The 21609-nt window shown below is 39.4% G+C and overlaps 1 protein-coding gene and 1 long non-coding RNA gene across 2 annotated transcripts; both read left to right on the top strand.

The window, feature by feature from the left end:
• Window positions 1–8800: 8800 nt before the first annotated feature.
• Window positions 8801–10965, top strand: LOC110902575. The gene is made up of 3 exons (XR_002571225.1): window positions 8801–8955; window positions 9467–9533; window positions 10740–10965. It is a non-coding gene; the product is annotated as an uncharacterized LOC110902575 (long non-coding RNA).
• Window positions 10966–16963: 5998 nt separating this feature from the next.
• LOC110900715 (G-type lectin S-receptor-like serine/threonine-protein kinase SD2-5) lies at window positions 16964–19578 on the top strand. The gene is made up of 3 exons (XM_035981582.1): window positions 16964–17210; window positions 17291–17558; window positions 17668–19578. Exon 3 carries the CDS (start codon window positions 18250–18252, stop codon window positions 19441–19443), a length of 1194 nt encoding a protein of 397 aa, XP_035837475.1. The 5' UTR covers window positions 16964–17210; window positions 17291–17558; window positions 17668–18249; the 3' UTR covers window positions 19444–19578.
• The last annotated feature ends 2031 nt before the right edge of the window (window positions 19579–21609 follow it).

Here is a 21609-nt window from a genome sequence, read left to right as displayed (position 1 = left end):
TGGTGACGGCAATCCTATCTCTGCCAGTATCACTGCCTCAGACCCGTACACTAAGCTAAATGGTGTTTCTCCGTTGCTTGTCTTCGGCATTGTTCTGTGGGCCCATAATATGCTGGGTAGTTCGTCAACCCAGCCTCTTCTTTTTTCTCCCAATCTTGCCTTGATACCGTCAACAATGCTTTTGTTAACTGCTTCCACTTGACCGTTCCCCTGCGGGTGCGCGACCGAGGAGAAGGTGTGCTCAATGTGCAATTCTTTGAACCATTGTTGAAGATCGTCTGCGGCGAAGTTCGTTCCGTTGTCGGTGATGATTCTGAGTGGTAATCCGAAACGGCATATGATTTGTTCCCATATGAATCTTTTGACGACAGTGGAGGTGGTTGATGCAAGTGCCTTTGCCTCTACCCATTTTGTGAAATAGTCGACTGCGACTATTATAAATTTGACAGCACCTGGAGCTTCTGGGAAGGGGCCGACCATATCGGTTCCCCACTGTTGAAAAGGCCATGCAGTTGTGACTGGTACCAATTCATTTTTGGGGCGCATCGTCTTGGGAGCATGTCTTTGGCATCCACTGCATTTCCTCAACTCTTTTACCGCGTCTAAATGCATCCCGGGCCAGTAGACCCGGCGTTCATCACTTTTGCCACCACCATTCTCGGCCCGGCATGTATACCATAGATTCTTCATGTATTTCTCTGATCAGATAATTTGCGTCTTCGGGGTCAACGCATCTCAACAACGGCCCTAGGTATGACTTTCAGTACAAAATTCCATCTCCCATCTGATAATGTTCAGCCTTGTACTGGATTTTTCTCGCTTCAGCTTTGTTCTCCGGGAGTATCCCGGATTGAAGGTATGCGATTATGGGAGTCATCCATGACGTTGTTCCTACTTGAACGACGCTTACTTCCCTTAGTGGCACTGATGGGTTGCTCAAAACTTCTATGTGCACATCCTTTGCTAGGTGTTGAAAACTTGTAGATGCGAGTTTACTCAGCGCGTCTGCTGGTTTATTCTCGCTTCTGTTGATGTGGCGCACCTTGTAGGAATAGAAGGTTTGTAGCAATGTCTTCGCTTGACTCAAGTACAGTGTCATTACATCTCCCTTGGCTTCGTATTGCCCATTGATTTGCCCTGCCACTAGCATGGAGTCTACGTGCGTTAACCCCCATTTTGATTGCCAATCTTAAGCCAACAAGAAAAGCTTCATATTCGGCTTCATTGTTCGTACTCTTGAAATCTAAACGTATGGCGTAGGTGAATTCATGCTTGTCAGGGCTCACCACTCGAAGCCCTGCACCTGCGCCATCTTCGTTAGACGCGCCGTCTGTGTATAGCAGCCACAGTTCTTCTACTTGCTGTTTCTCGGCTTTTTCCATTGCCTTACATTCTCGATCTTTGTCGTCAGGTATTTCTGTCATGAAGTCTGCTAGCACTTGGCCCTTGATAGCTGGTCTTGGCCTGAAGACCACATTGTGGCCTCCAAGCTCTATTGCCCATTTTGCTAATCTTCCTGAAATTTCTGGTCTTGCGAGGATGTTGCCAATGTTGTAGTTTGTTAACACATGGATGACGTGATTAGCAAAGTACCTTCGCAGCCGTCTTGATGCATGGATCAATGCGAGTACTAGTTTCTCCATGATGGCGTACCGAGTTTCTGGGTCGGTCAAGGTTAGGGACACGTAGTAAACTGGTGTTTGGACACCTTGACGATCAACAAGTAACACTGCCCCTACTGCCCTATCAGAAGCTGACAGATATAGTACCAAAGGTTCTCCCTTGATTGGTGCGGTTAACGTTGGCAGTTTGATGAGGCAATCTTTCATCTCGCGGAACGAGCTCTCGGCTTCCGGAGTCCACTGAAACTGGCTTTTCTTCATGCAATTTCGCAGTGTTTTGATGAACGGGAAAGACTTAGCTGCATGATTGGCCAGGAAACGATTTAGTGCTGCCAATTTTTGCATCTCTTTGATGGTTGATGGGGAAGGCATTCTTTCGATTGCTTGAACTTTTTTGGGATTTACTTTGAAACCATCCTTCGTGATAATGAAGCCCAGGAATTTGCCTTCTTCCATGCCGAAGGAGCATTTCGCTGGGTTCAGCTTGATACTTACATTGCGCAGCATGTCAAATGTCTTCTGAATATTCACTAGCATCATACTTTCTTCTTTGCTCATAATTACCAAGTCGTCCATGTATACTTCGATATAGTTGCCGATGGCGTCTTTGAACGTTTCATTCATCAGTCTTTGGTAGGTAGCCCCTGCATTCTTTAAGCCGAAAGGCATTTTGGTGTAGCAGTATAGCCCTGTCAGTGTGCGGAATGCGGTTTTATCTTCATCTTGAACGGCCATTTGAACTTGGTGATACCCCTTGTAGTAGTCAAGGAAGCACTTCCACCTGAATGTTGCAAGCGAGTCAATTTTTTCATCGATGTCTGGTAAGGCGTATCAGTCACGCGGACATGCCTTGTTCAGATCCTTGTAATCTACACACATTCTCCAACTACCATTTGGCTTTTGCACCATTACCGGGCTCGCCACCCATGTCTGGTATCTGACTTCTCTGATGATTCCCGCATTTAATAACTCCATCACCTGCTCTTTCATAGCGTCATGTTTTATGTCTCCCAAGTGTCGCTTGGCGTGCAACACCGGCTTTGCTTCTTCTGAGACGTTTAATTGATGTTCGACTATGTGTCGTGGAGCACCTACCATGTCAGCTGGCGTCCAGGCGAAAACATCCATGTTTTGGAACAACAGCTTCTTTAGCGCCGCGCGCGTTAGGTCGGACATTGCAGGTCCTAGGGTAACTGTCTGTTCTGGGTATGCACTGTTCAATACCCATTTTTCTGCTTCCGCGCGTGGCGCTGATTTACTCTCCTTTGCTGGTCTGAGCTCATCTGTTGCTAGGACTTCCTTGCTTGCGTATATTATTGCTACTCCGGTTTCTGTTGGGAATCCCACAGATGAGTGTGGACCGGAGCAAATCATGCCGAAGTCTCCCCGGGATTCTCTTCCCAGGAGAATATCGTGTCTTGAATGTGCGGGTAACACCATAAATGTGACATCTTCTATTCTTGAATTTCTTCCGTCTGAGAGTAACACCGGGAACGATATCTATCCCAGGGGAAAGACGGCTTCGTTGCAGAAACCAGTGAGTGGGTAATCAACTGGTTCTAAGCGCGCCTTGTCCTCCTGATCAAATTGATTGAAGCATTGTTCATATATGATATCCGCGGTGCTTCCTGGATCAATGAAAATGTAGTCTGTTTGATAATGACCGATCACTCCTGAGATGACTATCGGTCTTCTTTCTCTCGGGCCTCCTCTTACAATAGGAAAAATAACTTGCCTTTCGCGCCACGAGTCGTCTTGTGTGCGCTTCTTGTAGTTTTTCCTTAGCCTTCGTTGACCTCCCTGAATCATGTGGGTTTCTAACTTCCGGAGTTTTTTGTTATCTGGCCCTTCCTTTCTTCTTTGAATTTGGCGGTAGTCGCGCTTTCCGCCCTTTACCAGATGAGTGAGCTTTCCATCTCTCAAGGCCCTTTCGATTTCTTGCTTTAGACTGAAACAGTCGTCAGTTAAGTGGCCCGTGTCTTTGTGAAATTCACAGAAGAGATTGGGATCTTGACCCCTCTTGTTTCGCATTTGTAGGGGTGGTTTGAACTGGTGATTCTCAGTGGCCAAGACTTCGGGGGGAGTCTTTGTTAGTGGCGTCCAATGTTTCTCCCTGTTTTCTCTTTTTACCTCTTTCCGGTGGGCTATCTGATTGATTGTGTCGCGCGCATCCTCCCTTGCTGGGCTTCTTTCTCTGTGACCGGACGCCCTCCATGGTTGGCTTCTGCCCTTTTTGTTGTGTCGGTCACCATGGTTATATCCGCGCTGACGGTGATCATCACCGGTCAACTATTTGTCTGTTTGCGCAATGGTCTTGGCTGCTTTAATGAAGGTTTCCCAATCTTTGGGTCCTCCGTCTCTTCCCTTTACGTGCTTGATTAGATCGTCGCACTTGACTGCTTTCATGAAATGTGCGCGCATCATTTTTTTTGCCTACGTCTCCAATTTCCAGACATTCTTTGTTATATCTTGTGATGAAATCTTCCACACTTTCGTGGTCTTTACGCCATATGTTCAAACAATCGGCCGGGTCTCTGGTGTGTCTTCGTTGTTGAGAGAAGTGTGCAAGGAATTTCTCTCGAAAATCGACCCATGATTTAATCCTTCCTGCTGGTAGGCTATCAAACCAAATGCGCGCTGCGCCGACGAATGTTTGCGCGAAAAGATGACACCAAGTTGGTAAATTCAACCCACCTGTTGCTCCTGCGCCATTAAAGACCTGAAGGTGATCATCGGGGTCTGTCGAACCGTTGTATTTGCCCACGTTGTGCGGCAATTTTGTTTTGTCTATAGTGGCCGTGGCGATTTCCTTAATGAATTTTGAATTTTCAGCCATGTCGTCTGGACGATAGCTCAGAGTGTAGTCATACTCTGCTTTTGGGTTGTACCCTGCGCGCTTGGCTGGTTTGTACGATTCATGTTCTGGGTGTAGTCTGCTGAATACTGTGCTCTCCCATTTGTATGTTAGGTCGTCTTCTTCATCATCCCATTCAGTGTTCATGTTGCGCGCGCCCAAACGGCTTTGAATTCGCCTTCTTTGCGGGTTTTGGACATAATTGCTTTCTGTTTCGCCATAAGTGTCGCGCGTGTCGTGCGCGCTTGGCTTTCTGATGTTTGGCATAGGTCCTTTCTCCGGGCGTAAATTCCACGCGTTGATCTGCTGAGTCGTGTGTGTACTCAGAGACCGTTGCGGTGGGGTAACGAATGCCGACTGGTTAGCTTATGCTTGGAGCAAAGCTTGTTGTGCGCTAAGTTGTGTATAAACGAGGTTTATAGATGCCATCTGCTCGGCATACCAGGAAGCCATAGTTTTTCCTTCGGGTAGTCCTAAAAGTGCAGAGAAATTCAACCGGCGCAACGAGCTTGGGGTAAAATTTCAACCCTCGATTATGTTTTTTTTATGTTTCTTATGTATGAGTTAGGTCGTACATATAAAGGCACTATGATTGTACAATATAAATTTAATTGCTTTACATTTTGATTCAACTGCAATGCTATTGGGTTAAATTGGATACGTCAAAACGCACATTCTCATATGGTTAATACATGACACAACGTTTGGACTAATTCATTCAATGTTTGCAATGTACCCGCGCGGCAACGCGCGCGGGTCTAAGTCCTAGTTGTTTTTTAACTTTAAACTTTTTATTGTTATTATAATTACTTTTAGCATATTTTATTTTCTTCTTTCTAACTGATGAAACACAGAATAACACCAAGGTTAATCTGCAGGGTAGTTTCTTCTGTGGGTTTAATCTCTTATCTTACTCGTGGAAATAACCTGGATCCTGCAAAACAGCAACACCGTTAGTCTCGTTAAGAGAGGAATATGGGGGTTTTCCTCTTAACCAGGCTCCGGCGTGAGAATAAGTACTGTTCTGAGGAAGAATAAACAGTGTGTGTTGAGTGTGTGAGTATAGAGAGCCAAGATGATCAACCTGAATGATGAAGGGTCTTATTTATAGCCGGAGGGTGAAGGAGGGAGGAGCGGCTGTGCCAGCTGTTGTTGCGCGCCAGCTGTCCGACCAAGGGGAATATCCTCTTGGTCTCCTCTGCTATAGCCGGTGTAGTGGTACACGTGGCGCGCTTACGTTTGTCCATGTTGGAAACGTTGTACTGACGTTGTCAGGTCTGCCCCCTGATTTGCCACAGGCCTATGTGGCGTTCTGCAACTGGTGACACGTGTTGTCCTTTTTGTCGGATGGAGCATCTTTGGTGCCACCTTGACGTCTTCCAGAACTTTCTAGAAGCTTCTGGATTGCTTTGCTGGTGTAGGTGCCATGTAGGGGTGTGCATGGGTCGGTTTGGTTCGGTTTTTACTATTAACCATAACCATAACCGCTAGTTCGGTTATGGAGTTTTGGTAACCATAACCATAACCAAACTTCGGTTATGGTTATTCGGTTATGAAGTCGGTTATGGTTCGATTTTGGTTAATTTCGGTTAAGTAACCAAGCAAGGTTTGAAATAGATAGGGTTGTGCATGATTTGAACTTAGCTTGAGCCTATTTTATAAGATAAGGGAGACTAAACTTTTTGGTTAAACTACCGATTTGGGGTTCTTTTTAATAAGGTAATTCTCAAACAAAAAAAAAATTATGGCCATTACACCTTAGTTCTTTATCAAAATAAATGGCATCTACATCAAGATCATTTTGTTACTAACATACTTTTATCTTAGTAAAAACCCTCTATATGGTTTTGTAAAATACAAATCCATTATATAAAGTTAACATTACAAGTTCGGTTCGGTTTCGGTTATATCGGTTAACCAAAGCTTCATAACCATAAGCATAACCGATTGAGCGGTTATACAAAGTTTCATAGCCATAACCATTGGTTATATTGGTTATCGGTTATTAGCGGTTCGGTTATGTTGGTTATGGTTCGGTTATCGGTTATGGTGGTTAATTTGCTCACCCCTAGCGCCATGTATGATCGAAAAGTGGTGTGGTCCCTGCCATGTAGGCAGGGAATTGGGACCATACCTCTTCACTAAGTTTCAAGACAGGACGTTATATCAAATTTTAAGAATATGCCGTTGCGACGCACATATATTTATCAGCGTTTGAATAATTTTTTTTGAAACCCACAAAAGTTATTCAAAATAAGGTAACAATTAACCTTAAAAGAAGTAATGCTAGAACACCCTCGTTGTCGTGTGCAGCAGAGGAGTGGTTACAGAGGATTGGTGGAAAGGGCAGAGGATATGGTTAGATTATTGAAAATGTTAAATCTTGAAATAATCCTGATTCCTCCGCTCATTGTAGGTGAAACATCCTTGATGGTCCGCTCATTGTAGGTGAAATTGTGTCATGGGTGAAAAAAAAAACAAATCAAAACTAATGATCTTCAAAATCATTTTTGAAAAAGCGTGTGATTCCTTAAATTGGAAATGCCTTTTCCAAGTTATGGAATACATGTTATTTCCAGAAAATTGGATCCACTGGATTAAAGGGTGTCTCTCTTCTGGTAGAGGATCGGTCCTTATAAACGGGTCTCCATCGAGTGAATTTGGATACAAAAGAGGGCTTCGACAAGGGGACCCCATCTCCTCCTTCCTTTTCATCATTGCCATGGAAGTTCTCAACATGTTTATGAAGAGGGTGGTCGACTTGGGTTTATTCCACGGCATACAGCTACCCAATAAAGGACCAATGTTGTCCCACTTATGCTACACGGATGATGTCCTCTTTATAGGGGAATGGACGGAGCATAACGCTACGAGTCTTAGTCGCTTACTTAGATGGATAAATCTTGTTATGGGCCTCAAAATTAACCATCGAAAATGCCAACTATATGGGGTGGGTGTGGATGATGGTGAGATAAACCGGTTGGCTCGGGTTTTGAAGTGTGAAGCTGGTACCTTCCCTTTTACCTACCTTGGAATTCCCATATGTGTCAATATGAAGAGGACACGATATTGGCAACCGGTGGTGGATAGGCTTAACAAAAAACTTACTAAATGGAAGGCAAATCACTTACCCTTCGCTGGAAGAGCAACTTTGGCAAAGGTGGTTTTGGGAAGCCTACCCGCTTATTATTTATCGCTATTCTCATCCCCGAAGGCGATTCTAAAAAAGCTAGAAAAGATTAGGAGAGACTTTATATGGGTGAAAAATGGTTTGACTCATAAAATGCGATGGGTTAAATGGGCTATGCTAACAAGACCGAAAAGTATGGGAGGCATCGGGATAGGAGGCATAAAAGAGTTCAATATTGCAATGTTATCCAAATGGTGGTGGAGATATAAAGACGGTCCAAAACAATTGTGGGCCAAGATGGTTTACGCCATTCATAAAACAAACAACGAAAATAAGCTGATTCCTTTCAAAAAGACTGTTCCAGGAATGTGGAAGGATATTGGGGCCATGGATGCCGTACTCCTAAAACATGGGGTGAATATCCAAGATAAACTAAGGGTAAAAGTGGGTGATGGGGAAAACACGCGCTTTTAGAAAGACATATGGCTGGAACAACAACCGGTTAAGGAGATCTACCCAGATTTGTTCCGACTGGCGAAAGATAAAAATGGCACGATTGCGTCTCATGTGGTTGGTTATCGCCTGACTGTTCAGTGGGGTTGGGATTGGATCAAAGAACCAGCATCAAGAATCGAATTGGAACATATGGGTCAGTTTATGCGAAGGCTCCATGATCACAGTTTAAAAAACAGTAAGGATGAATGGGGCTGGGAGAATAGGTATGGAGAAAAATTCTCTGTTAAGGGTGTTCGGCTGGAAATCGTGGCAGCAGGGATAGCTCCGAATGAGGATAGCACAAAGTTCTGGTGGAATTCTTGGGCCCACCCAAGTGCAACATGCTGCTTTGGAGAGCAAGACTAGGCAAGGTGGCATCCAGAATTGGTTTGGCCTCGCGAGGTGTGGTTTTGCCCAACGTTCGCTGTCCCCGATGTGGTATGGAAGACGAAGATGTTGTAACACCCCGAAATTTTAAATATCATATTTTAAATAAAATAGCGGTAATAGTCAAGATAAAATAACTAGGAATGAATAACCTAGTTAGTTAGTGTCTCGATGTAGTAGAACAAATATGGTTAAAATATTTGTTCTTTAAAAAAAAGAAAAGAAAAGATATCTTGTGTGTAGTAGAGAGACTAAACTTGCCAAACATGAAACTTGCATGTTTATTTACAAAATATCACACCAAACACACACTTTGGAGTGTCTGGTTCGATCAGAGCAAAAGGGGCGACCAGGGAACTCCCCTTCAAACCCTAGCTCTTACAAAAACTCACAATTGAAGGCTCCAATCAAGTCCAAATCGAAATCTGAATGTAGATTAGTGATCACCTCGTTGAAGGGATCATAAGGTATGTAAATTTTAGTGTTTTTGATTCAATTCAAGTTCTAGACAAACTATGAAAAATCGAAATTGAGCTTGGTTATATGATGTATAGATGAAACTTGTAATGAAAATAAGTTTAAGAACAAATACTAGTTGATAATTGCAGAAATCATGTCAAAAATTATGAAATTTATAAGAACCCATTCATAGAATAAGTGGGTTTTGCAAAATAGGTTGAATACTAGAATTATCACTATCACAAGTGATATTACTTGGTATCTATATGATGAATTTAACATTTGAATGCATGCTTGACATGATGAAACCAAATTGTGTGAATTAATAGGCGAAAATAACAAGTTGTGGACTTGATTCTAGTTAGATAAAAATCAGACCCGCTAGGTGTTCGTTAAAATGCCTAAGTGAGGGTTAATATGTTAAGAATCAGATGAAAACGCATATTTGATTATTTTAGCAAATTATGCGGTAATAACTATGAAAAGAGTTCTAAATTGAATGTGAATTGAACTCTTTAGGCGAGGAATCCGGATCGTCGAGTGGACAAGCCGGAGAAGATACGCGTTTGAAGGGTGCGCTTTAATGGTACGTGACTTGTTGTCTCGTTACATTTATATAGATAAACCTAGTTGTATATATGTTTAATATTGATATGGCGAAAATGACGGCGTTTGGTATGTCAATGAAGTGGTGTAATTCACTCGACAACCAAACGGGTCAAACTAGTTAAATAAGTATGTTGTTAATATCATTGTTTAAAATAGCCGTGTTGGAATGTCAATGAAGTGATGCAACTCACTCGACAAACCCAACGGTTTAAATAATGGTCGAATTGTTAAGTGTTTGAAACAACTTAAACATCATTCGTTAAATTTGGGTTATAAAGCATAAACCATGGAATGGAAGTGATACGCTAAGGTTGACAAGCCCGGGAATGGGTAATTATGGTGAGAAACCAACATTGACGAGTTATGTAAGTACGCGACCTATGGTTTCGTACCTTATGTTTATTTATTTATTTCTAGTTATGTGTATTGGAATTAGCCAAAGAGGAAAACCCGTTAAGTCGCGGAAGTGACGAAGTGCCTTAGACAAATAAAAAGGGTCAAAACATGTGTTAGAAATAGAGTTTGGAATGTCTCGAAATGGTGGACTCCATTCGACAACCAAACGGGTCAAAACGGGTTGAGTAGTAAACGTCGAAGTCAATGACCATCGCTTGTTGATTGGTCATAAACAAAGCGTAAGCCGTGAAGCGGACACGCTAACTAGTTGCAAAAAACATGAACCCTTGTAGAGGGATTAAAACTCGGAATTTTTATTTGTTAAATGATTTAGAAAAGCATGTTTAAATCCTTGAACACAAGCACAGAGATTACTGCCTAAGTGTCCCTCTGGAAGGGAGCAAAACGCTATAGTGGGTAAACCGGGATTGGGTAAATCGGTCGTAGACATAAGATGACAATAAAACAAGTTGTTGAACTTGTAGACAAACGGGTCGAACAGATTAAGAGCCAAAATAAAGGCCAACTGTTTTTAAACTGAAAATTTATGCGAGTAGACCTGCTAGAAAATGCAATCCCCCGCGCCACGCGACGGGGGCACAAGGATCCGGCGCGACACGACACGCGGGGCCTCCCGCGGCACGCGAAGATGTTGACTGGTTCTGGCGCGTGGCGCGACAGAATTGAAACCAGAATTTTATTATTTTTGTTATGTTTTTGTCATTAGGGCTTGTCAAGGCTCGGTTATTATTTTCAAAACTAATTACTTATGTGGTTTTGACCTTAGGTGATGTTCGTTAGCTACGGATGCCGATCAAGCGTGAAAAAGAATCGAACACTATTTTTGAAGACTTCCGCGCTAATCTATTCTAGCTAGACTATGTTTTTTTTTTTGAAAACTTTATTAGTAGTGAATGTTTTAAACTAGAAGGTTGGTTATGTTAAACCGCCTAAACAATGTTTATCTTAACTTGTTAATTAAGTTTTGGTAAGTATGCATTCTGTTTTAAAAAGGCCCGTATTTTAACATTAGAATAATAGAGATTTAAGATGAGTGTTACAGATGTAAATCATATTTTTGCAAACTGCCTTTGGGCGAGGAGTATATGGTGGAGCATTTTCGTTTGGATAAGACTTAAACCCCCAACGACCGCTTCATCCTTGCTGGATATCATGAAAGCTCTCTCCGATTGCCCAGGAAGTAAGATTTGGAAGAGACTCGTATACACCATTGCTTCGGCAACTATCTGGAGGATATGGGAAGCTCGGAACACCAAAGTTTTTGAAGATTCCTTTGTACCGGTTCGAAAGACAACGAAGTTAATCAAGGAAGACGCCTTTCTATGGGTGTGTAATAGGGCAAATGTCCAAAATCCTAGCTAGGAGAATTGGATAAACTTCGATGTAATGGACATGTTATAAGTCCGCCGTTTGTTTTGTTCTTCTCCTTTTTGCTTTGTTTCTCTCCTTGTTTGTTCTCTAGTTTCTTGCTGGCCATATACATATACATATATAGAGTTGTTGTCGTTCAAAAAAAAATCCTGATTCCTCCTGCAATTATGAAATATTTTCATTTTTAACTACGATGCAACAATGGCATTAGAATAAGTACAATTCTTAAACGGTAAACCAACCTTCACATACGGTTTTTAAATGGTAATACTTTTTTCATAGTTAATATTTGTTAAAAAAAATTACACCATAAAAACAGACATTTTATACTCTTTGAGTATGATATTGTTATAGTTTTCTTTTTAATTTGTAAGAAAACGTTAACATGTTACGTGATTATTGGTGTCTATCAGGGTCTACCAAGGCCGGAACCAGTATTATGTGAGCCGTATGCTTAGTGTATTTTTTTCGATTTTATACAAAGGATACCCTAAAATAATACAAGGATATCCCTAACCAACCAAAACTTATAAAATAAGGGAGCCTAATTGAAACAATGACCCAATTGATTATGTGACAACCCTCAAAATTCCATGTATTCCGTACAATTTATTATTGATAATTAAAGTGCTTGGCGACTGTGTGGAATTACTTAACTGCTTTCTGATATATGTGTTATGCTTACATGTGCTTGTTAACATACTAGTAGTATGCAGAAAAGTCATTAAATAGTCCGTTATAATTTCCTAAGTGTTAGAAATTAAAAGTGTTACAAAAATATACATAAAAGACACTTTACGGATTAATTAAGCACTTTAACGGAACAGTATCAAACCGAACAACCGGACTTTACCCGGAACATAAAATATTGTCATTGACATTGTTTTTCCTTTTCTGAGCTAGTTAGGGTCCCCGAATACCCTAACACCCGCTATAATACATAACACACTAGTAACTAAATAAATCACCCAACTAAACTAACTAGTGCTTAACTAAATCGTTCAAATCAAACCAATTACCCCCCTCCCCCCTTCAACCGAATCGGTCCCATAGGGGACACACTCTTACACTTATGATTATTTTATTTGCTTATGTCTTATATCTAGATAACATATTATCTAGTGGTTAATTAGATTGGATGGTTTATAAATAAAACCATTAGACTCCTCACATTCACATAATCACCAACACAAAAATTTTGCATCTCTCTCTCCCTCTCTTGTTGAGTTCGGCAGCCACCCATCACCACTATACACCCACCATCAAGCCACTTTATAGCCATTTTCCATCCATACAAAGGTGCAAGAAGGTGAACAACGAAGCTTGGTGCACTCGCAAGTTAAAGGACCGCTCTCGTTTTCTTTTATCCACCACTTTTCTACACTCGAACTCTCCTAGCCTTGTGCTAGTGGTAAGCACTTAGATCCTTGCATTTTACATGATTGTTGAGTGGTTAATGAGGTTTAAAGATCGAAAAGGTAGAACTCTAATGAACATAAACAAATCTCATCATCTAACATATGTTGAAGTAGTGTTAAAATGATGAATGAAATATGATATTGCATGATAAATCTGTAATATATAAGTGATAATCTGCTGTAAGTATTGTTGTGATCGCTAAACATGTTAACGGAATCAATCGAACACACTTTATAATGTTAAAAGACTGAAAACAGCTTGCTGATCTGCATTTCCAGCCGCCTTTAACTGGCTGTAACAGATCCATAACTTAACAAAAAATGCATTTTCTGAAGCCTAGATTTATGTATTATGAAATACGGTTCTAATGGCACTGGAATCATAATTTTTGGACTTTGTTTACTATTTTTAAAGTGTCATTCCGTAACAGCAGCTAGAGCTGCATTTTTTGTAGAAAATTGGCGATATGTTTTCAGTCATAACTTGAGTTCCGTGTCGAATCAGCCTATGAAATCTGTACAGTAGATGGACATTGATGTCATAGTAACTGTCCCACTGGAATTTCGTCAATCCGACTTACAATGAATTTTTAGTGAATTATTCCGTGGGCTGCAGTCAGAAAATAATAAATCTAAGTGCAGTCCGGAAAATGATTTTTAATAAAATATTGGTGATGAATTAGATCCCGAGATTTTTACACAATAGTATTTGGGTCGTTTAGCATCTTCTGTAAAAAGTTGGGAATTTTTGAAATAAGATAACTATTTTATTAAAATGCTCAAAAACAGCCCAGTTTTGGATATTTAAGTTGAAATGACATAAGTAGTAATTTGCGTGTCTAAATGCCGAGTATGCTATCTGTGAATGATCTAACATGTTATGTGTCAATAAAAGTGTTATGTGCAATATCGTATGTTTATTTGTGAACGGGAATAGATGGGGAGTTTTATATGGGCATAAACTGTTAAAGTAATGCATGTTATGTGATAGATACGTGTAGGAACTTTGTGCTCTATTTGAAAACCACTAAATGATTAACTGGTAATTATATTAGGACGTGATTGACCGACCTCGACTGTTAGCTATATTTGAGAATCTAACCGAGCAAACCGAGGTGAGTTCACACACTTTCCAAGGCATGGGATTCCCGGTGATTTAGGAATGGATTAAAGAATTAAAACGGAATCTACATATCTTACTTAGGTAGGATATGTACGGCCATCCCCCTCAGGTAGGATGCCAGTATTAATCCTGCGTATTCTCTTTGGGAGAACTACTTACGTTCGTCCTCCTTGTGTAGGACAACAATCTTAAACTTACTAGACAAAACTCTATCATAAGTCCCTCATTTTATATCGACTTAATCGCCGAGGCCAATGGCGAGCGGGTCATTAGTTAATAGCGCTATTAGGTTTAACAAACCTCACACCGTGTCGTTCGAACGGGCGTGTACTAATGGACTATGGCAAACCATCAGTGATGATAGACACTGATGTAGGGCACAACTTACTTGCGTAGTAGTCGATATCATACGGTCTAGTAGTTCACATGGGGAAGCCTCCACTAATCATGGACAGGGTATGGGTAATAAAGAATGAACTGGTTAAACTTTCTTTCAACTACGGGGTAACCCCCACGGCAATTACGCCAACGAAAGACAAACCACGTTTTTCAGAAACAACTTAAAACTAATCAACCAACCGTGAACTCACTCAACTTTGTTGTTGACTCGTTGTTACATGCCTTACAGGTCGCTAAATGCTTGGAGCTTGCACGAGGAAGGAGTCGTTGTGGTATACGGACTGTTATGTTCCGTGCTTAATATTTAAATCCTTATGAACTTATTAAACTTGCGTTTTGAATTTTAACTTATAAACTATGGACTTATGCTTTTGGATTTACGTTTATGCTTCCGCTGTTTAAAACTAAACTTAGTTAACTAGCTTTGGTCATCAATCGTATTGTGGTTGGTTTTAATTACTTAAATAAAAAAAAAAAAAAAACGTTGTTCAGTATGATTGGTGGCTCGATCCTGGTCACGTCACGCCTCCAAGCGGTGGTACTCCGCATGGTGGATTTTGGGGGTGTGACAGATTAGATAAGCCCAGCTGATCAGATTAGCCCAAAAAAAATCACAAAATACATATGGCGGCATTCTTTCTCATCGTCGCTCAGGATCTAGAAGAAAACCAAACGTCGCTGGTCATCCTTTACACACTGGTCTCCTGTTTTGCTGCTGCCACTGGTTCGATAAAAAAATCCACAATCATGTTGTTAGCTGTTGTGATAATACTGGTTCCGGCCGTTCTGCCCTGCCTTGCGGTTTTGCTGCTGAAATTAGAAGGAAATCACTGACTTGGTAAGTGGTAACGTGTTATGCAGTTTAATTTTATGCAGAATTCTATACTTTTACTATTCTAGTTTATGCAGAATTTTTAGTTTATGCAGTTACAGAAAAAAGCTTTAAGAACATAAGAAAAAAATAGAGTTTATACTCAAATAAACAAATAATGTCAATTGAATTAGTGTTTACAAAGAAGTCAATAAACACTACAAGAACCACAGCTTTAGTCGCCTCGAAAATCGTCGCTATAGGCATTAGCAGCGACATGTTTGCCGGTAGTGAGGCCGTCGCTAATGAACAAAATGTCGTCATTAATACGCATGTCGCCGCTATTGGTTATGCCGGTGAGATTGCCTGAATGTTCGCTGGAGATGGATTTCCCGATTATACTTTATTTAATGCCGCCGCTGTCTTTTTTTAATATTGTATGATTGCATGGTAAAAAAAATTGGGATACCCCTGATTTAATGGGCTAATTCCGCCCCTGGTGTCTATGTTCCCTTGCCGCATCGAGCCGACATCCTCTAGTATTAGTATGTGTGTACGTATGCACACACGAAAGATCACATATATATTAGAGTAAAATGCCAAAATGATCCTTGAGTTTAGACCATTTTTGTCACTTTAGTCCAAAATTGAAACCTTTTGTATTTGGGTACCCGATGTTTCATTTTTGTTGCCATTTTCGTTCAATTGACAAATTGGGTTAGAATTTTCTGTAACTTCTACCATTTTTGTCGTTTTCCTCATTTAAATGAAGGGTATAATTATTAATTTGTGCCATAATATATTTTAATTAAATGAGAAATATGACAAAAAGAGGAAGAAGTTAATAGAAAATTCTAACCCAGATTGCCAATTGGATGAAAATAGCAATAAAAATGTAACCCCAAGTATCTAGATACACAAAGTTTCATTTTTAAACTAAAGTGGCAAAAGTAGTCAAAACTCAGGGATCATTTTGGCATTTTACTCTATATATTATTTAATTTAATATTCAGTCAATAAAATATAGCACAATACTATTTTGAGTTATAGTTTGGAGAATTCGTCATGGATAGGCTGTACTTTGGCCGCAAATGTTTAATGTTTGTGGAAAATATGTTAAAGATCATTGTATGTAATAATAAATTTATTTTATTAGAGATAACTAGTAAATTAACATGTTTGTGGAAAATATGAAAATATGTTAAAAATACACATTATTGGCTTTCTGTTTTTCCTGAAATCATTCACAGTCAAGTTCAGGGCCGGCTGAAGCCCAAGTATTTTGAGGCTTGGGCTTTGGGCCTCCATTTTATAAGGGCCTCCATTTTTAAAATATTCCAGGGTTCTTGGGTGTTTGTGGCTGCAAGAATAATTGTTTCAGAAGAGAGAACACGTTCAATAGACTGAGAATTCCAAAACATGGAAAAAACAATTAGTTTCTAGTTGAAATTGCTAGTTTTTTTCTTTATTAAAATTGCTTTGCTAGTTTCTAATTGAAAATAGTTTGCTAGTTTATAATGTTGAATAGAAATTATAAGTACGAATCCGGTCCCAAGGCCGGGTAAATGAAGACGGTTTGTTAACTTTTTTTAGTTTTAGATTGAAGAAACAATGAGTCACAAGGGCCTCGGATTTTTACTACGCTTTGGGCCACCAAAATGGTTGAGCCGGCCCTGGTCAAGTTTATCCATATGTTAATTGAAATAAATTTACTTTATTAAATAATTAGTACTGATTTAAATTTATAAATGGATATCATTTTCATTACAGAGGCTAACAGTTTTGAGATTAGGAACTTGTGGCTCCAAACCTTCAACTAGTGATTGGGTCCAACACGGCAGCTGCAACGAGTCAACTATACCATGTACTTGACTTGTTGAAGACTTATAACAGGCTAAATGGCTGATCACTCATGCATTCTTCATAGGTTCTTCAGTCATGAAGATATGTAGTTTCTTCTTTGCTTATTTTTTAACTCTAATATTATCTTGCTACTCACCCACTGCTCAATTTAATCCTACAGCAAATCCTTCCGCTACAGCAAATCTTTCCACTACATGGACCACCCAATACTCCCTTGACCAACCCGTACCCATACTCCTTACAGAAACCAAGGTAGCTAAATTCGTCTGCGGCTTCATCAATGAACATAATTATGATTCTTACATCTTTGCCATATTCATTTCTCCCACCAGTGAATTCCCTAAGCAATATGAAGTTGTTTGGTCAGCCAACAGAAACAGCCCGGTCGGCGACTGAATTTCACTGCAGCTGGAGAATTGGTCCTAACGGATATAGATGGAAGCATAGCTTGGACCGCTAACACTGCAGGAAAATCCGTTGCTGGAATGAACCTAACTGATACCGGAAATCTGGTGTTATTCGATGTCCAGAACTTGATAGTTTGGCAATCCTTTGATCACCCAACAGACTGTTTGTTACTTGGCCAGCTGCTATATCAAGGTAAAAAACTGAGATCTAGTGTTTCTAAAACCAATTCGTCAGAAGGTATGTTTTTTGTTCAAGTCACGTTTGCTTATGTTGAATCAAACCCACCTCAATCCTATTACAGTAGGTCTGGCTATCTAAATGACAATGATACACATAAAGGAAAAAGATATGTGAGGTTCTTGCCTTGGAAGTTGTCATTATTCATTCATTCTTCGGAGCCAAATGATCCTGATGATGTTATTATCATACCGTATAAAGAATCAGCAGCTCAGTATATGAAACTGATGCCAGACGGGCATTTGCATGGGAACCTATTTCTGTAAAGTGGGAAGTGGTAACCGATCTTACTGCACAATTTCCTGATGACTCATGTAGCTATCCTTTGGTTTGCGGAAGAAACTCCATTTGCTCAACTGATCAACAATGTAGCTGTCCCATAGCAGAGTATTTTAGACCAGTGGACAATCGCCAACCCAAACTGGGTTGCTCTGAAATCACTCCTCTCTCATGTAGTTCTACACAAGATCAACATTTTATCACACTCGAGAAGGTCAAGTACTTCACCCCTGCCAACATTGAAGAGGTGAATGTGGAGAGATGCAAACAAGCATGTCTAAAGAATTGCTCATGCAAAGCAGCTTTTTTCCAGTATTATTCTGGTGCTCCAATTGGAAACTGTTTTTTAGCTTCAGAGATCTTTACAATGGAGGCTGATGATTCATATTATAATGGTTCAGCTTTCATAAAAGTACAGAATGTTAGATCACATCATTTAGCAACAATTTTAGGCTCTACTATTGGAAGTTTTGTGCTTCTGCTTGTTGTGGCTACGGGGTTTGTTACGTACAAAGTCCACAAGCACAAAAGGGATGCTGAAATGGAGGAAGACTATTTAGATCAATTTCCTGGAATCCCGAATCGGTTTTCTTACGAAGAACTGAAAACCGCCACAGAGAGTTTTAGTAAAAAGCTTGGCGAAGGAGGATATGGATCGGTTTTTGAAGGGAGTCTTGAAGATGGGTCGAAGATTGCTGTAAAATGCCTTGAAGGTCTTTCACACATTAAGAAATCATTCCTAGCCGAGGTTGAATCCATTGGCAGCATTCACCATGTGAACCTGGTCAGACTTAGGGGTTTCTGTACATGGAAATCACAACGTTTTCTTGTGTATGACTACATGAGTAATGGGTCATTAGATAAGTGGATCTACCATAGAGTTCGGGAGCAAATACTTGAATGGGAATGCATAAAGAAAATTATTCTTGACATAGCCAGAGGTTTAGCATATCTCCATGAAGAATGTAGGCAAAAGATTGTGCATCTTGATATTAAACCTCAAAACATACTTCTTGACAAAGATTTCAATGCCAAAGTATCTGATTTTGGGTTATCTAAGCTCATTGACAAAAGTCAAACTGAAGTGATGACTACCATAAAAGGAACACGTGGCTATATGGCTCCAGAGTGGCGGACCACAAATATCATCACTGAAAAGTTGGATGTATACAGCTTTGGGGTCGTAATCTTGGAGATGTTATGTGGAAGGAAAGTTTTTGATAGATCTCTGCCAGAAGAAAGTTGGTACTTGCTCTCTATGTTTGAGGAATGCTGGGAGCAAGGAACTTTGCTAGATATGGTTGATAGACACAATGAAGATATGCTGCAGGAACACAATACAGAAGTTGTGGAGATGATGAAAGTGGCTGCATGGTGTTTACAAACAAACTTTAAGAGAAGACCTTCAATGTCGTCGGTGGTTAAGGTGTTAGAAGGAGTGATGCACGTTGAATCGAACTTGGATTACAACTTCACAGATCCAAGAATTCAGGAAACAGAAGTTGGAGATGAGAGTGAATTCACATTATTGTCATCATCTCTTCTCTCGGGGCCAAGATAAGTAACCATGAGGTTCTTGTGGATCATTTATGTTCCATTATCAACTGAAATGATGGTTAAAAATATTTATTTATAGATACTGGTGTCGTTCTAATACATATATATACACACACGCGCACGGATGGTATCCTTCTCTTGCAAAGAAAGATGGAAAATAAGTAAAAAACAACAAAACTAAAGCAAGTTATATACTGTGAACTCTTCAGGTTTTTGTTCTTTTACGTAAATGAATACCTTTTTTATATGTTTTAGTGCTCACTTTTTACACGAGTTTAATGCCTAAGTTGGTGTAATTGTAACGAAGATTTAGTTAAAATGTGGTGTTTATAAACCGGTTAACTTACATGTGACTCAAAAATAAATTGCATAAAATTGGTTGAGTGGATTAAACTGTCTATATATTTTTATAGAGTTTTAATATGTACTAGAGATGAGGTAAGCCTGCGCGAGTTTTCTGCTGAAGCATACAACAATCAATCTCAGCCAGAAACCATGAACTCAAACGTCAATCTCAGTCATAAAGTGTAACTACAATATGTGAATGCGAACACCAGGTACAAATCACAAAAATCAACATGTTACTTATAATCATTATCAAACTAAAACATATCAAAAATACTAAAATAAACTATTCCTTATTCTTGTTTGTTGATCATGGGCAAAGTCTTAAATGAAAAATTAGGTTGCTTTCTCTTCGACCAAAAATAAAGTTTCCAAACAGTAATTGATCTCATATTCTCATCTGTTAATTAAAGAAACCATTTTTGTAGAAATATTTATAAAATTTGCATCAACATTCAATAGTGTGAGTAAACAGTGAGCAAGTTGTCATGTTTAAACGTCTAAGTGTGTTTTGACCTTCATTTGTTCATTTTCAATCCGACCCGTTTGTTTCAAAACTAAGCACAACGAGTTTGATCAATTCAAAACCAATATTACTTCATCAAACTGCAATTTTGGGTCGGTAAATGAAAAACATAACTTTGCATTTCATCCAAAATCTCAAACATGATGAATGCTAGATCAGTTTTATTAGGCTTACAAATCATCTTGTAGAGAGTTCTGAAAGATTATAAAATACAAAAGGAAAACATGTTGGATTCATAACTCACATGAAAACATATATTCCAGCACATGAAAACTACAAAAGCTTGTATGTCTGCTATCTCTAGCTTTAATCAACTAACAAAGTATAGTTCTTATAGTCGTGATGATCGCCATGAAAACATATATTCCAGCACCTAAATATTTGTAGTTTAAATTGAAATATTTCTAAAAGAGCAAATTTAAAACACCCTTTGGTCAAATTTGTCCAGAATTAAATAAAAATGAAGAAATTACTTTCGAGTTTCGACTAATTGGAAACTGATGTTAAAATCCATGATTGTCAAACAACCATTGTACTTCACACAAACGTAAACTAAAACATCATAAATCATATGAATGTGCTAAAATGTACAAAAAAAGTGGGTTGAGTTAAAAAGCCATTAGAGAGTGACAAGTGTCCTAGGAGGAATCAAGTGGGAAGGGTAATTTTGTCTACAAGAGGAAAAAGAATATGCACATGCAAGTCAGATGCTATCCCCCCCCCCCCCATTTTTAAACATCCGTAACTTTTGATACATCATTTGTTTTAAAAAAATCATACCATAAAATCGAGCGTCTTTTTATCTTTAATATGAGTACCATATTGTTATATTTTTCAAAAAACAAAATTCAAAAACCCGGCTGCGTATTACACAATGAACATGACGTAAAACACAATGGAAAGTAGATCAAAAACACAATCAATGATAACAGATAAAGACACAATGGACAACAGACCAAAACACAATGGCCATAACGTATAACACGATGGCCATAACGTATAACACAATAAGGGGGGTGTTTGGCTAAGCTTTTTCACACCTCCTTATAACTTATTGACTTTTATAAAAAGTTAATAAGGAGAAAAAGTGTTTGACAAACTCAAAAAGACTTTTTAAAATGACTTTTGTATAGAGAGGAAAAGTCATTTTTGAAAAGTTAGAACATTGTGACTTTTTGAAGCTTCTTATAACTTTTCATAGAACATGGTGACTTTTTGAAGCTCCTTAATCATTTATATGAATAAGCTAAACCAAACACTTTATAAAAAACAATTTATTGACTTATTGACTTTTCCCAC

The sequence above is a fragment of the Helianthus annuus genome, chromosome 13 (genome assembly GCF_002127325.2).
Source record: "Helianthus annuus cultivar XRQ/B chromosome 13, HanXRQr2.0-SUNRISE, whole genome shotgun sequence".
Taxonomy (NCBI): domain Eukaryota; kingdom Viridiplantae; phylum Streptophyta; class Magnoliopsida; order Asterales; family Asteraceae; genus Helianthus; species Helianthus annuus.
Note: the sequence above shows the minus strand (reverse complement) of the source record. Positions and strands in the feature narration are given on the sequence as shown.

Excerpts from the sequence above, each read along its gene's own strand:
- LOC110900715 (XM_035981582.1), top strand. The coding sequence starts at position 18,250 with ATGGAGGCTGATGATTCATATTATAATGGTTCAGCTTTCATAAAAGTA.